Source organism: Botryllus schlosseri, chromosome 8 (genome assembly GCF_051294905.1).
Source record: "Botryllus schlosseri isolate E-star chromosome 8, Bs_hap1, whole genome shotgun sequence".
Lineage (NCBI taxonomy): Eukaryota > Metazoa > Chordata > Ascidiacea > Stolidobranchia > Styelidae > Botryllus > Botryllus schlosseri.
Window position 1 is genome coordinate 9,183,427 of NC_137243.1, and position 14,306 is coordinate 9,197,732.

Consider the following 14,306-nt stretch of genomic DNA (forward strand, 5'->3'; position numbering starts at 1 on the left):
AAATACCAATCTGAAATCGTGCTGGTCTTTTAGTTTAGTGCGATTGGGTGGCAGGGATATCTAAAACTAGATGTTCCTGCTGGGCGATATCCCAGTTGGGCGATTCTATATTTTTTGATATAGAAGACAGGAGGTCACGAAATAACATCATGCAACGAAGTCATACCAACGGGTTCGCCCGCCGGAATATGTTTAATTATTAGTTACGGGCCTTGCAGTTTCCAAGACACCTCACAATGTTTGCTCTACGTTTTGATGAGTCTGCGCACACTCAACAACTCACTGCGCAGACCCTTAGACAACAGTGCGTAACGACTAAAAGAAGGTCATAACTTCGGATTTGTTGTGCGCAACGTAGATTTTCTGTGCGCAGAGACCGTGTCAGCACTGCGCACGTGCGCGGCTTAGAGGGAACAATACACCTCACTCAGCTCAACCGGTAAATCTGGTAACGTGATCAGAGAGGACAAGAAATTGATAGCAATATATGTGCAATTCCTGATCTTATGACCGATTTTATCATGAATTATCGAAGGTTTTCGTGCTCCGCACTGGCTCGCTAAACAGTACAGCTGATTTCGTGGCAAAAGCGAACAACGTGATGAGGGGCGGTCGGTTAGTTATCTATAGTTTATAACCCTATGGGTGCCCAAGACCCAAGTTTTTTCGGCGAGCCTGACGACGTGCCATTTCGTTCCTGCCAACGGGTATACGCCCGAAGATGTATAATTATTATTGAGGGGTCCTACTTTTTCAATCACACATCACTCAGCTCTACCGGTATATCTGTTTACGTGAGCAGAGAGAGGATAAAATTGATATCAATATACATTCAATTCCCGATCATATTGACCAATTCAATCATTAATTATGTTACGTGGGTTAGTTATATTACGTAGGTTAGTTATCTATAGTTTATCACCCTATGGGTGCCCAAGACCCAAGTTTTTTCGGGGGGCCTGACGACGTGCCGTTTCGTTCCTGCCAACGGGTATACGCCCGAAGATGTATAATTATTGAGGGGTCCTACCTTTTCAATCACACTACACTCAGCTCTACCGATAAATCTGTTTACGTGAGTAGAGAGAGGATAAAAATTGATATCAATATACATTCAATTCCCGATCATATTGACCAATTCAATCATTGCAATTTTTCGCGCTTCGCGCGTCTAGGCAAGAATTGCTGACTCAGTAAATAGTAACCCAATGTAGATGACTAGTATCAGCAAATAGCGGATAGCCGAAGGGGGTATGGGGGCGAATCCCCCATAAAGTTTGTTTTATCACCCGATGGGGGACCCAAGACCAACGTTTTTTTTGGGTGGGGGGGGGGGGGGGGCTGACGAAGTGTTGTTACGGCCCTGGTAACGAATTAATTGTACCTACGGGCACGTCCGAATATGTTTCATTATTAATTACGTGCCCTTTATTTTCCCATACAACAGCTCACTCAGCGCTACTGGTAAATCTGATTACGTTGGCTGAGGGGATAAAAAGTTTATAGCGACTTATCTATGTAATTAACACCTATTCATTCATGCATTATAGAAAATTTTGGTACCTAGGGCAACCAGGCCACACAAACTTTGCTGGCCATCGAAATCACGCTACGGGGTTCTTGGGGGAAGCCTTCAGAAGTTTGGTTTATCACGCTATGGGTGCGCAAGGCAATTGTTTTTAGCGGGGTTGACGAAGTGCTGTTACGGCCCTCCCTTTTACTCATTGTCTTTATTACATTCCTTACAATATGAGGTTGGGGGCGCTAGAGCACGATAATTTTTGAAAGGGGGCGCTGGAGGAAAAAAGGTTAAGAACCACTGGTCTATAAGCATAGTGCTGTAAACGACTATCGTCTAAGGGTCAGGGTTTATCATCATGAATTGGAAATGTGACGAAATAGTGAATCTTCTACTGCATGGGCGCGAATAGTGAAGTTTGATGAATAGTTTCAGGCTTTCGGAGCAATTTAAGAGCGAATTTTCACTTTGAAACTTGAAAAGATATATGTGGCACTTATATATTGTAAAATTAATGAAAATCTTAAATGTCGTCGCGGGCCGCACAAAATGATCTGGCGGGCCGCGTGTTTGAGACCTCTGCTATAAACCGACTAATCAGCACGGAAACGCCGACGGTTTATCTCGCCTACCAAAGGGTCCAGACCCTGAGTTTGACGAACTGGAAATTCGTGAAAACGCGGAGATCGTTCACGCTATTAATATGGCATTCGATGGCTTACCGTTAACTCGCAATGAAATTCGCGAGGCGACGCTGAAGGACAAAACCATGAAACTAGTAAAATTATCTGTCACTCATGGTAATTGGAACCCAAAGACGCACATTGATGATTTTTCTTGGTTTTCGACTCGCAAACATTCGCTTTCTCTGCACGAAGACATAGTCATGCTCAATATTGATGGTTTTCAGCGCGTAGTAATTCCGCAGTCACTTCGCTCGCGAGTCTTATCATTGTTGCGCGAAGGACATTGGGGAATCGTGAAAATGAAGCAGATGGCTCGACGTTACATCGCATGGCCTTCCATTAATCGCGACATTGAAAATCTCGTTAAGAGTTGCGACGCTTGCCGTAAGGTAATGAAAGCGCCTGATCATCAGTATCGCGAATGGCCAAAAACTTCTGAAAGCTTTGAAAGAATTCACTTGGATTTCGCAGGTCCAATAAACAAAATGTTTCTTGTCATCGTCGATGCGCATTCGAAATATCCTTTCTTTAAAGTAATGAATGTCGGTTCTACCACAACCTTGTGTGTGGTCAACGCTTTGAGGGAAGTCTTCTCTATCGAAGGCTTGCCCATAACAATTGTCACGGACGACGGGCCGCAATTCACATCGAATGAATTCGATACGATTTGTTCTAATTTGGCAATCAGCCATATCGTATCCCCGTCTTTTCACCCTGCCTCGAACGGGAAAGCGGAGCGTTTCGTCCAGACTTCAACAGCTGGATTAATAAAAAATTGCGACGGGGGAAAAGATCTCAACTTCGCGCTCCAAACACTTTTCGCTACATACCGATGTGCACCGCACCCGGGCATAGACTGGAAAACGCCTGCCGAGATTTTACATGGTCGGCAGCCGCGCAATTTGTCGAGTTTGTGCTCGCCCTTCCGATAAATCGAAGCCCGTTACGCCTAGACAATCAGTCACTCATTTCGAGATTGGTTCCTCGGTTTACGCTCGCAGTTACCGAAGCGGACCAAAGTGGGTTGTTGGCGTGGTGACGGAAATACTGGGACGTGTTGTGTACATTATAAAAACAGATCATGGGTATTGGAGGAGGCACAAAAACCAACTCCAACCACGCTTGATTTCCACTGGTCATGATACAGCCACACAGGAAGTTGCTCAGCCGCAACAGTCACAAGCTGAGCAATAGGGCTGTTCAAAAATAACTTTTTTTTCCCGATTCAAGCCGGTCACCTCTTAAATCGTCAGGTTGCAGTAGAAAACCTTGCTCACCAAATTTCACTCGATTCCAACCAGTAAAGGCCTCCGCAGATCCAATTAAAATTTTTAATTTATTATGGAAAATTAAAAAAAAAAATTTCCAAATTTTTCTGCCAACCCCATGAAATTGTTGAGCTGTCTTCAAAGACGTTGCAAAACAAATTTGAGTCAATTCCGACCAGTATAAGCGGAGTTATGCGAGTTTTTCATTGATAAAACGCGGATTATCCACCAATCAAGGATAATCCGAGAAATATCATCGAAAAACTCACATAACTCCGCTTCTACTGGTCGGAATTGACTCAAATTTGCTTTGCAACGTCTTTGAAGACAGCTCAACAATTTCATGGGGTTGACAGAAAAATTTGGAAAATTTTTTTTTTTATTTTCCATAATAAATTAAAAATTTTAATTGGATCTGCGGAGGCCTTTACTGGTTGGAATCGAGTGAAATTTGGTGAGCAAGGTTTTCTACTGCAACCTGACGATTTAAGAGGTGACCGGCTTGAATCGGGAAAAAAAAAGTTATTTTTGAACAGCCCTACTGAGCAACCATTGGTCAGACATAGGGCACAACGTCCTGCAGCTAGTCCTGCTCGATCGTCGGGCAGACGTTATCCGCTTAGAATTAGGACTCAAACTGATTTCTATCGGCCAACGTAAATTACCTTGTACTTTAAACTTACAGGGGAGGACTGTTATGTTCGTGCATTTTACGTTGGTATCGTTTGTCTCTTATTTGTCTAGGATTAGTAATTACCGCCAATCATTATTTCCTCGTGTGTCGTGCTTTGTATTTATACCCTGTGTTCTGTTGTCTCGTGTCTTTCATTTAACTGAACTCTGGATCGTGTCGCCTGTCTTAAAGTTATTCTGCTGATAATATACTGATTTCATATTGTAACGTAGGCCCAAATATTGCTTCTTCTATTACAAAACCTGTGTCGGCCAGGTCAGAGGTGAGATCGATATCCCAGTCAATTGTGCTTGAACCTACGATCAAATACGAAGTAGAAGTAGCCATCCACAAACTGAAATCGCACAAGGCCGACGGCTATGACCAAATCCCATCATGGTTTTTAAAAATGATAAGCATGCATATCGGTCAATATATGGCCCATTTTTTCAACTTCATGATAGAAAATGGAGTCTACCCAAGCTATCTAAAAAAAGCCAGAGTAGTCCCTGTACACAAAGCTGGGGATAGAACTAATGTCACCAACTACCGTCCGATATCCGTTCTCCCATGCATCGGGGTTGTATTCGAAAAGTTGCTCCTCTCCCGCCTGTCCTCATTCCTCGCCAAAATGTCTGTCATTTCCCCTCAACAATTTGGCTTCCGAAACAAACACCAAACCGCACATGCCCTCCTAACAGTGGCCGAACAGTATTATGATATCTCAGAGAAGCGAAATGTGGGATGTAGCATTTTTCTCGATCTAAAAAAAGCGTTTGACTGCGTAGATCATAAAATTCTCATCTCGAAATTGGCGCGCTACGGACTTCGGGGCCCACAACTTGAGCTCATGAAAAGTTACCTCACTGGACGCCAACAAATGGTTGCGATCTCAGACACCTTGTCCTCTCCTCACCTGGTGACCTGTGGTGTGCCCCAAGGCTCAGTACTTGGACCGGTCCTTTTCACCTTATATGTCAGCGACATTTTTGAAACCTCTTCATTGAACACCACACTTTTCGCTGATGATACTCACCTCCTCTCTTCAGCATCTTCGACGGCAGAGCTGGATGCCCTGACTGGTGACCAAATGCCCAAAGTCCATGAGTGGACGGCCCAGAACAACCTCTGCATAAACGCCTCGAAATCGCAATTGCTGACAGTAAATTCAAAAAATAACCTAACCGTTAATATCGCTGGTCAGCCCGTTTCCAACACAGAGAATGCCAAATATCTCGGGGTTTTACTGGACTCGAACATGTCCTGGAAGAGTCATATTCAGTCCCTAGAAACTAAATTATCACCGAAGTGCGGCCTGTTCTACAGCCTTAGGCGCTTCATGCCAGCATGGGTTCTTCTGATACTCTTTAAATCCTTAATCCAATCGAAGTTACACTATGGCATCCTCTGTTGGGGGGCTGCCAGTAAAACTGCACTCAAGCCACTGCAAAAACTACAACATAAAGTACTCCGAATCATAGCTAGGGCCCCAAAGGGGCCTGGCTGCCCATCCAACAAGTCGCTGCTGAAGAGATTCGGCGTCCCAAACATAGAAGATATGCGGAAACTAGAAATCGCCAAGTTTATGTATCAGTTCCACTGCGGTCGTTGCCCCGAATATTTCAATGACTTCTTTACCTCGGAATCAAAAGCGCACAAGTACAACACACGCGCGTCCACGTCGTCCAAATATCATATGATCGACCGAAAAGATCATCGCTCTATCAAATATGCCGGACCTGATGTGTGGAACAGTATCCCGCCGGCCATCCGACAGTCGACGAGCATGTCCACATTCAAGTCGAAATACAAGCAATTACTACTAAATAAATACAGTCCATCCTCAAGATTACCGGACCACGACTGACCTATCGATCTCGCTTCCCATGACATGCCGCCCTATTTATTGTCGCTTTCTTTTTCTATACTATCTTCTTAACTTTCATTCAGTGTGCATGCCTCCTCTTTACATCGCCTAGGCCAAGGTGGGTGTCAGATTCCATAGACTGCTCCTTGTCGCTTCGACACCTTCCTGTCTTTTCATTGTATCGCATTTTTTTGTGGTGTATTGAACTGATAAAAAATTGCTAATAAACCAATGATGATGATGAACCTCGTCGTATTGAGTTATTGTTCAAACACGATCAAGAACATAACACATTGCTACAGCAGAAGAAAGTTTCTATTTATTATATAAAAATTAATAACAAACAATTCTAAAATTTTCTGTTCACCCCATGAAAGGGTTAGCCTGTCTATAGAAACGATGTTCACCAAATTTGATTCAATTCCAGCCAGTAGAAGCGGAGTTATTGCCGTCGAAAAATTTGGATTTGAATAAAATAGTATTTACGGTGGGCATCACTATAATAAATAATTAAAGAATCGGTCACCGTAAATGCTATTTTATTCATAGTCCAAATTTTCTGACGACAATAAATCCGGCTCCACTGCTTGGAATTGAACCAAATTTGGTTAACATCGTTTCTATAGGCAACCTAGCGCTTTCATGGGGTGAATAGAAAATTTTCAAATTTTTTGTTATTTATTTTTATATATAGTAAATAGAACGATTTGAGGAAAAAATCATTCTTGAAGAGCCCTACTCTCTATATCGTCGCGCCTGGCTGCTTTCCTACTGGTTGACTGATAGGCTAGTTCGGGCTGGTTTTATTAGCAACGGTTTTAATATATGCTTTACATCGCTCGCTCTGGTGGATGGTCCTGGTAGACAGGGTCGTAGGGAATGACTATAATAATCTTGAGGACACATACGCACTAGGAGTAACGCGCGTAGACCTGGGCGTGGTCGCTATAATGGAAGTCAGACACAGCGAGAGTGTATAGGTGATGCGTCCTGATGGAAGGATATAATCTTCACAATAGACACGATTTATAAATGTACAAATAAATAAGAAAAGAACATTACTATTCGCAAATCAAAAGCGTGGTAAACAAAAGCAATGTAAGGAATGGAATGATTTTTATGACTTATTGGCACATGATTCGTGTCTTGATATGATGCGATGTATCCAATCGTTGAAACTTTGAACGCGCGTGAACACGCCGGGAACCGTGGTTTTACAATACGCATCGCCCCAGCTAGTTATCCCAGCGAGATAGAAAAGTCCGTCATCTTGCCTCTTGCAGACCAATGGTCCTCCAGAGTCGCCCTGCATATATATAAGGGACATCGGTTTTCGGAGAATCGGATGATTATATAGTTTCATGTAGCCGTTTGCCAGATATCCGGCATTCATGGAACATGCGCAGCAAATAAAAGATACCATTGTAGGGAAATAGCGAAATGAATCTTTAGCCTGGGTGTTTCTCAATCCTTTTTTCTAGCGTAGACCCGTAATTATTTGTGGTGATTGCGTGAACCCACTAACCACGAAATTCGGGACATTCACGAATAAATAAATTCCGCACTCCCGCGCAGTCCTAAACAGGCTTCATAATGTCTAGTCACTCCTGTGGTTGCTTAAAAAGCTACCTGATGAGAAGATGAACGTGAAACAAGATACAGTGTTTGATATACGAAATCGTCTCATTGTTGAATGTATCTAGGGTTGCGTTTAAAACAAACGGTGTTTTAAAACACTTTGTTTGAAACATGTTTTGAACAAATGCCTTTTTGAAAAGCATGTAGTATAGTACGGACGAATTGCACCCGATATAGTCGACGCATACGATATGGAGTGGCTGGAAACCTCGAAATCGTTTGTTGGTTCGACAGTTGTTGCACGTAATTGGTACGGAATGGGTGTCCTAATGATGATGATCGCTCACCGTAAAAATGCTGCATAACGATGTAGTCATGGTTAAAGATATTTTAGGCTGTTTATGACAGTGGTCGGAAGTCCTTTTCATCGAATAGGACGTAGGAATAGAAACAGGACGTTGTTTATTTTAGTCCTTGATGTTTTGCGGCATATGCACCTACTCATGATATGACGTACACGCGTCGAAGGGGCGATATTTACCATATATTTTCCACTGTGAATGAAAATTCACTGTGACGTCACAATCAAATATTTGTGACGACATGACTAGAAAAAAACATGTTTTAAACAATGGCCATGTTTTAAGCATGTTTGTCTAAAATGGATTTTTGTTTTGAATGCAACCCCTATTGTACCGCACATTATCTCAAACTATTTAAAGTAAAATATTCGCATGACTCGATGTGACTCGCGACTCAAAAGAAGTGACTTCATCCCAATACTGCTCATTGTTCGGCGCCTCATCTCTCTTTATTTATCATTGTATTCATATATACCTTGCACGAATTTTCCCCAGATCCTCCGGCGCATATGTATGAATCGTGTATCTCAAATGACGACCAGAACGTAGCTTTACACACCGAGTTGGCAATGATGGGCATTTCAGCTTGTCTGAGGTATCGCTCGATGCCTCGTTCTGTCGAGATACCACCAATGGCAATAATGTTTTGTACCAGTACATATCAGCTATCAACACTTACTATTTGCTACCCTCCGCCCCCATCCAGTGGTAACGCACGGGTGGCCTTCCGCGAATGGTTCTTGATTGTTGCCTAATATGCACGCCAACTGAACAGCGGGAGTCTGTCTGGCAGGATACCTGCATACATATATAAAACGCGAATTGTAGCTGCCGTACGGTCCCTATATGTTTGGGAGTAACTCTGTTTATTGAATTCCTTCTTTTACTTAGAATAGCTAGTAGGAGAAAGGGACATATCGCATTCGTTGATTCATGGTGTTTTGACTTTATTAGTGATTTTACACTAGGCCAGTGGTTCTTAACCTTGCCTCCAGCGCCCCCCAAGGGGCACTGGCGATTTTGAAGGGGGCGGAAACGCTCAGGGGGCGATATGGGGGGCGCTGGAGAAAAATGGCTTCGCAGTAGATGATGTGGTAGTAGGACATATCCTTAATGAGTATTCAGAGCGAATTAACACCGAAAACTTCGTTATATATATAGCCAACAAAAGACATGTAGGTTTAATTGTCCATGGGCGCCTAAATGACTGGCACCGAATGTTCCTGTCTTGGCAATCTGTACCTCAGAAGACGAATTCCATCTGGCTGGGAAAAATTATATGCCAGTGAAGAAATACCAATTTTAAATAGTGTGCGTCTTTTAGTTTAGTACGATTGGGCGACAAGGATATATAGAGCTAGATATCCCTGTTGGGCGACATCCCTGTTGGGTGATTCTAGGAGGTCACGAAATAACATTATGCAACGAAGTCATACCAACGGGTCCGCCCGCCCGAATTTGTTTAATTATTAGTTACGGTCCCTACAGTTTCCAAGACACCTCACAATGTTCCCTTTACGTTTTGACGAGTCTGCGCACACTCACTAACTCACTGCGCAGACCCTTGAACAACAGTGCGTAACGACTGAAAAAGGTCATAACTTCGGATTTGTTGTGCGTAACGTAGATTTTCTGTGCGCAGAGACCGTGTCAGCACTGCGCACGTGCGCAACTTGGAGGGAACATTGCACCTCACTCAGCTCTACCGGTAAATCTGGTAACGTGAGAAGAGAGGACAAGAAATTGATAGCAATATATATGCAATTCCCGATCTTATTGACCGATTTTATCATGAATTATCGAAAATTTTCGCACTTGGCGTTGGCTCGCTACACAGTACAGCTGATTTCGTGGCAAAAGCGAACAACGTGATGGGGGGCGGTCGGTTTATCACCCTATGGGAGCCCAAGACCCAAGTTTTTTCGGGGGGCCTGGCGAAGTGTCGTTTCGTTCATGCCAACGGGTATACGCCCGAAGATGCATAATCATTATTGAGGGGTCCCACCTTTTCAATCACACATCACTCAGCTCTACTGGTAAATCTGTTTACGTGAGCAAAGAGAGGATAAAAATTGATATCAATATATATGCAATTCCCGACCATATTGACCAATTCAATCAATAATTAGTGAAATTTTCCATGCTCCGCGCTTCTAGGCGAGAGTAGCTCGCTCAGTAAATGGACACCAAATGTAGATGACCAGTATCAGCAAATAGCGGATAGCCAAAGGGGGGTCTTGGGGCGAAGCCACCCGGAAGTTTGGTGTATCACCCTATGGGGGGCCCAAGACCAACGTTTTTTTTAGGGGGGGCTGACGAAGTGCTGTTACGGCCCTGGTAACGACTTAATTGTACCTACGGGCACGCCCGAATATGTTTAATTATCAATTACGTGCCCTTTATTTTCCAATACAACAGCTCACTCAGCGCTACTGGTAAATCTGATTACGTGGGCTGAGAGGATAAAAAGTTTATAGCGACGTATATATGTAATTACCACCTATTCATTCATGCATTATAGAAAATTTTGGCACCTAGGGCGACCAGGCCACACAAAATTTGCTGGCTATCGAAATCACGCTACGGGGTTCTTGGGGGCGAAGCCCTCAGAAGTTTGGTTTATCACGCTATCGGTGCGCAAGGCAATCGTTTTTAGGGGAGCTGACGAAGTGCTGTTACGGCCCTCCCTCTTACTCATTGTCTTTATTACATTCCTTACAATATGAGGTTGGGGGGCGCTGGAGCACGATAATCTTTGAAAGGGGGCGCTGGAGGGAAAAAGGTTAAGAACCACTGCACTAGGCGAATATTCTCTTTTATTATTCCGTATCTGCCAACTAAAGTAGCATGACCAACTTCTGCCACCCATCTCTAATTTTGGCAAGCTAATTACTACAAAAGAAGTTAGCAACTTCGCTCAGAACTACTGACGGCCTATTACGTAAGGTATTACTTTAAAATGAGAATAAGGTCTGCACCATCGCTATCCCCAGAAAAAATCCGCTCTAATCCGCCCTGCAGCGTGATCTGCGGGTCTCAGCTACGGGCATGTTTTAAAATATGAATATAATAAACTGCCTACCTCAGCTTGATAAGAGCAATGTCGTTATTCTTATCCTGTGTAACTTGAAAGTTGTTCCGTAGGAAGATTGCATCGACTAACATCTCCTGTTCCGTACCCTCGTCGTCGAAGAGATCATAGTCTCCCAGAACGACATTGTGTAAGTCTCCCCTGAAATCAAGGAGTCACTCATTAGGCTGCGTATGTGTATACTAAGCCTGCTAAACATACTGTCGTCGACAACGCTTAGCAGCGACTGAGAAGTGCTTAATGGGTCGAGGTCGCGGTAGATTTTTTTAAAATCCTTCATGTGCATGTGGTGATCGAAGGCAGATTAGTGGATGTTCATTTAGTGACTTCGTCAAGATTCGGGAAAGTTACGTCGTCTAATTAAACGTATCGCGTATAGTTCATCAGTATTTTGTAATCTCACCTAACGTAATTCTCACAAACAGTGTTTTTGTTTCGGAAAGCAATAGTTCCAAGGTAAATGTAACAATGATTTCAGCCATTGCACTTCTCTTTTTGTACGTGCATCACCTTTCTTGGGTAGGGATTCAATAAAACTGAGTATGGCCAATACGCGATAGTCACACAACGCTGATGCTGGCGAAGCGATCATTGTTTGCGTCAGGCCCTATTTCTCATCAGGCCAAGACCCGCTCTTTCGCTGTGGAAAACCCGCTCCTATCACCGTCAATGTCATGTTTTATAGGCCTACCATATTTTCATCGCGCAACAACAGGACGAAGGTAGAGTTGTTGCGTTTGAGTTTGATGATGTTTTACATTTCCTTGGTTGTTGCAGGAAAAGTTACAAAAACAATGCAAAACAGACAGAAAAACAACAAATCAAATTTATTTTTTAGATTCATCTCATGATAATTTTAGCGAGAATGTGAAATTGTTTACACGAAATATCTTCGAAATTATGTGCAACCTTCAATTTCCCTCAACTAATAGGTCTACTAATACGATTGAACTTGATGGGCCATAAAAAATCGCGACAGATCATCGCATATAAAAAGGCCCATATGTTACACCTGAGAAAGTCTAACGTAGTTTACAATAAAAATCAAGAAGGTAGGGCAGAAAAATTTGTTGGAGAACGTTTTTAAGCGAGCGATTCAGCATGCTTTATGGCAACAATAATGTTTCTGAAAATAAATACAACGTTTCACCTAAACGTCTTTTTGAAAGCATATGTAAATCATTCTCAATGCTAAAAAGAGAACATTTGGGCATTTTTTAGCGTCCTTGGAGGACAATTCACTCTTCTTTAGAAAAGAGGACCAAACTCTAAAAAGAAGACTTATGGCAAGCCTAATGTTATATAGTGATTGGGACGAGTCTATATAATATATATATATATATATATATATCAGTGGTCGGGAACCTGATTTGCCCGAAGAGCCATATTGGCCCTATTTTTTCCATCTCGACTCCCAAAGAGCCATACATGCCAATCAACTGTTACGTCACAATTGGAAATTCGTGACGTCATTGTAGCACTAATTCGAACTCACTAAATGGGATTCCTCGTGTGCGCCACGTTTTCTCTGTAAAAACTGGTATTTATTGTTCGAAAATAAAGCTCGAAACGAGAGGTAAGACGCAGACGGGCCAAGACTCCACCAAGGATAACGCAATTCCTTGTATAAGTAGCTTAGAATTTATTATAACTGATATTAATCGAATGTGACTGTCACACTGATTCCGAAAATCCAAGGGCGGAGATAATAAAGTCAGCTGATCTGGGAGAATGCTAATCATGTGATTAAAAACTGCTAATCGGGACGCATCTCAGGCGGAGATAATAAAGCTTATAGCTGAACCGGAATATTGCTAATCGTGTGATTAAATACTGCTAATCGCGACTCATCAAGTTGGAAAGGTTACGCCCGATGGTTAGTCGAGGTGTCCCGAGTTTTCAATCAAGTGGCGTTATCATAATGCGAAAACGCGTTATAAGCCATCATAGTTGTCAATTTGTTGAATGAAACAGCAGCCTGCTGATAGCGACACTGCCACTGTAATATGTCGAATTATCATCATCGCGAAATGAAGGTCGTGTCCAATTCGTTCGGTACAGCTAAGAAATGGATTATAGAATATTGGTATCGTTCTGCAATGGCGGCTACATAATTAGTGAAGCTATTACCTAGGAGACCATCGGCACGGTCATTATCGGAAATATTTGTGCGTAGGAATGGTACGCAGTTTTTATAGATAACAAGTTATCTATAGTTTGTTCTGGTTTGATAAATCAAGAGATTAACACTAAATTTATGCGCTGCGATCAACCGGTTTCCTGGGTTGATAAATCCTGACGAACGCGATAATCGACTTTTATTGCTAATCCAACTTTATTATCTCCGCCCTAAATACTTATCGACTTCTCCATTCTCAAAGTATTCGGCGGTAACATAACGTTGCGCTACACGCATAAATTTTATACTACACGGAACGTGGAGAAAACGGAACGTGGATATAGCTATATGGCGCTGTTTGTAATTCGAGTTTGTAGTTGTGATTGTCACATCCACAACAGTTCATTTCGCGCCGTAGATCAGAAAGACAATGTGTATTTGAAAACTGCGCTTTGAAATGGGCGGCGCCATATCTACTGTGCTCTTCGACTCAACGTATCGCACAATTCATGATTTCGATTCGGGATACATCGCCAGGAGGTTTGAGTCAGTAGTCATTTCGATGGCGTGTGTTCGAATCCCATCGCTGCCACCCCGCCAGGATACAGAGCCTGTACTCCCTGTTACACCACGAAATGATGTCGCCACACGATAAACGTTTATTACAGAAGAGACATCTTAACAGCACGAGTATAGTCGTTATGTCATGCAACTAAATAAACGGTGCAATCAGAGAACTAATCATTAGCGTGCCAATTAACAGGTGCCGAGATTCGGCTCCAGTATATCACAAACAATACTGGCGCATGGAATTTGCGAGTTATATTGGGCGCCGGCGTGACAGTAACTTAAATTTGATGATTTTGAAGAGAGGGGGTCCGAGCCCCTAAACCTGAAGACGGCATTGTCTTTACCTCTCAAAGACATAAGTATGCTGCCACGAGAATAGTTATTTTGGCCGTGATGAAAATTTACCAACAAGTCGCTGCGATATTGATCAATTCAGTACGAAAATAAATATTTGGCAAAGAGCCATATCTTATACCCAAAAGAGCCATATATGGCTCGCGAGCCATAGGTTCCCGACCACTGATATATATTGACTTTGTCACTAAACTCAGCATTAGGGGTCTTCAAAAATGA

The 14,306-nt window shown here is 42.7% G+C and overlaps 1 protein-coding gene across 2 annotated transcripts in view; it reads right to left on the reverse strand.

Moving 5' to 3' along the window:
* Positions 1-6,988: 6,988 nt before the first annotated feature.
* LOC145444987 (MAM and LDL-receptor class A domain-containing protein 1-like) overlaps positions 6,989-14,306 on the reverse strand; it is a 148,614-nt gene continuing 141,296 nt past the window's right edge. For both annotated transcript variants that reach the window (XM_080323071.1, XM_080323070.1), the window contains exons 26-29: positions 11,036-11,185; positions 8,633-8,751; positions 8,429-8,568; positions 6,989-7,319 (exon numbers count right to left, since the gene is read on the reverse strand). In XM_080323071.1, the coding sequence (XP_080179197.1) occupies positions 7,131-7,319; positions 8,429-8,568; positions 8,633-8,751; positions 11,036-11,185 (598 nt within the window). In that variant the 3' untranslated portion in view covers positions 6,989-7,130. The remainder of the gene's footprint in view (positions 7,320-8,428; positions 8,569-8,632; positions 8,752-11,035; positions 11,186-14,306) is intronic.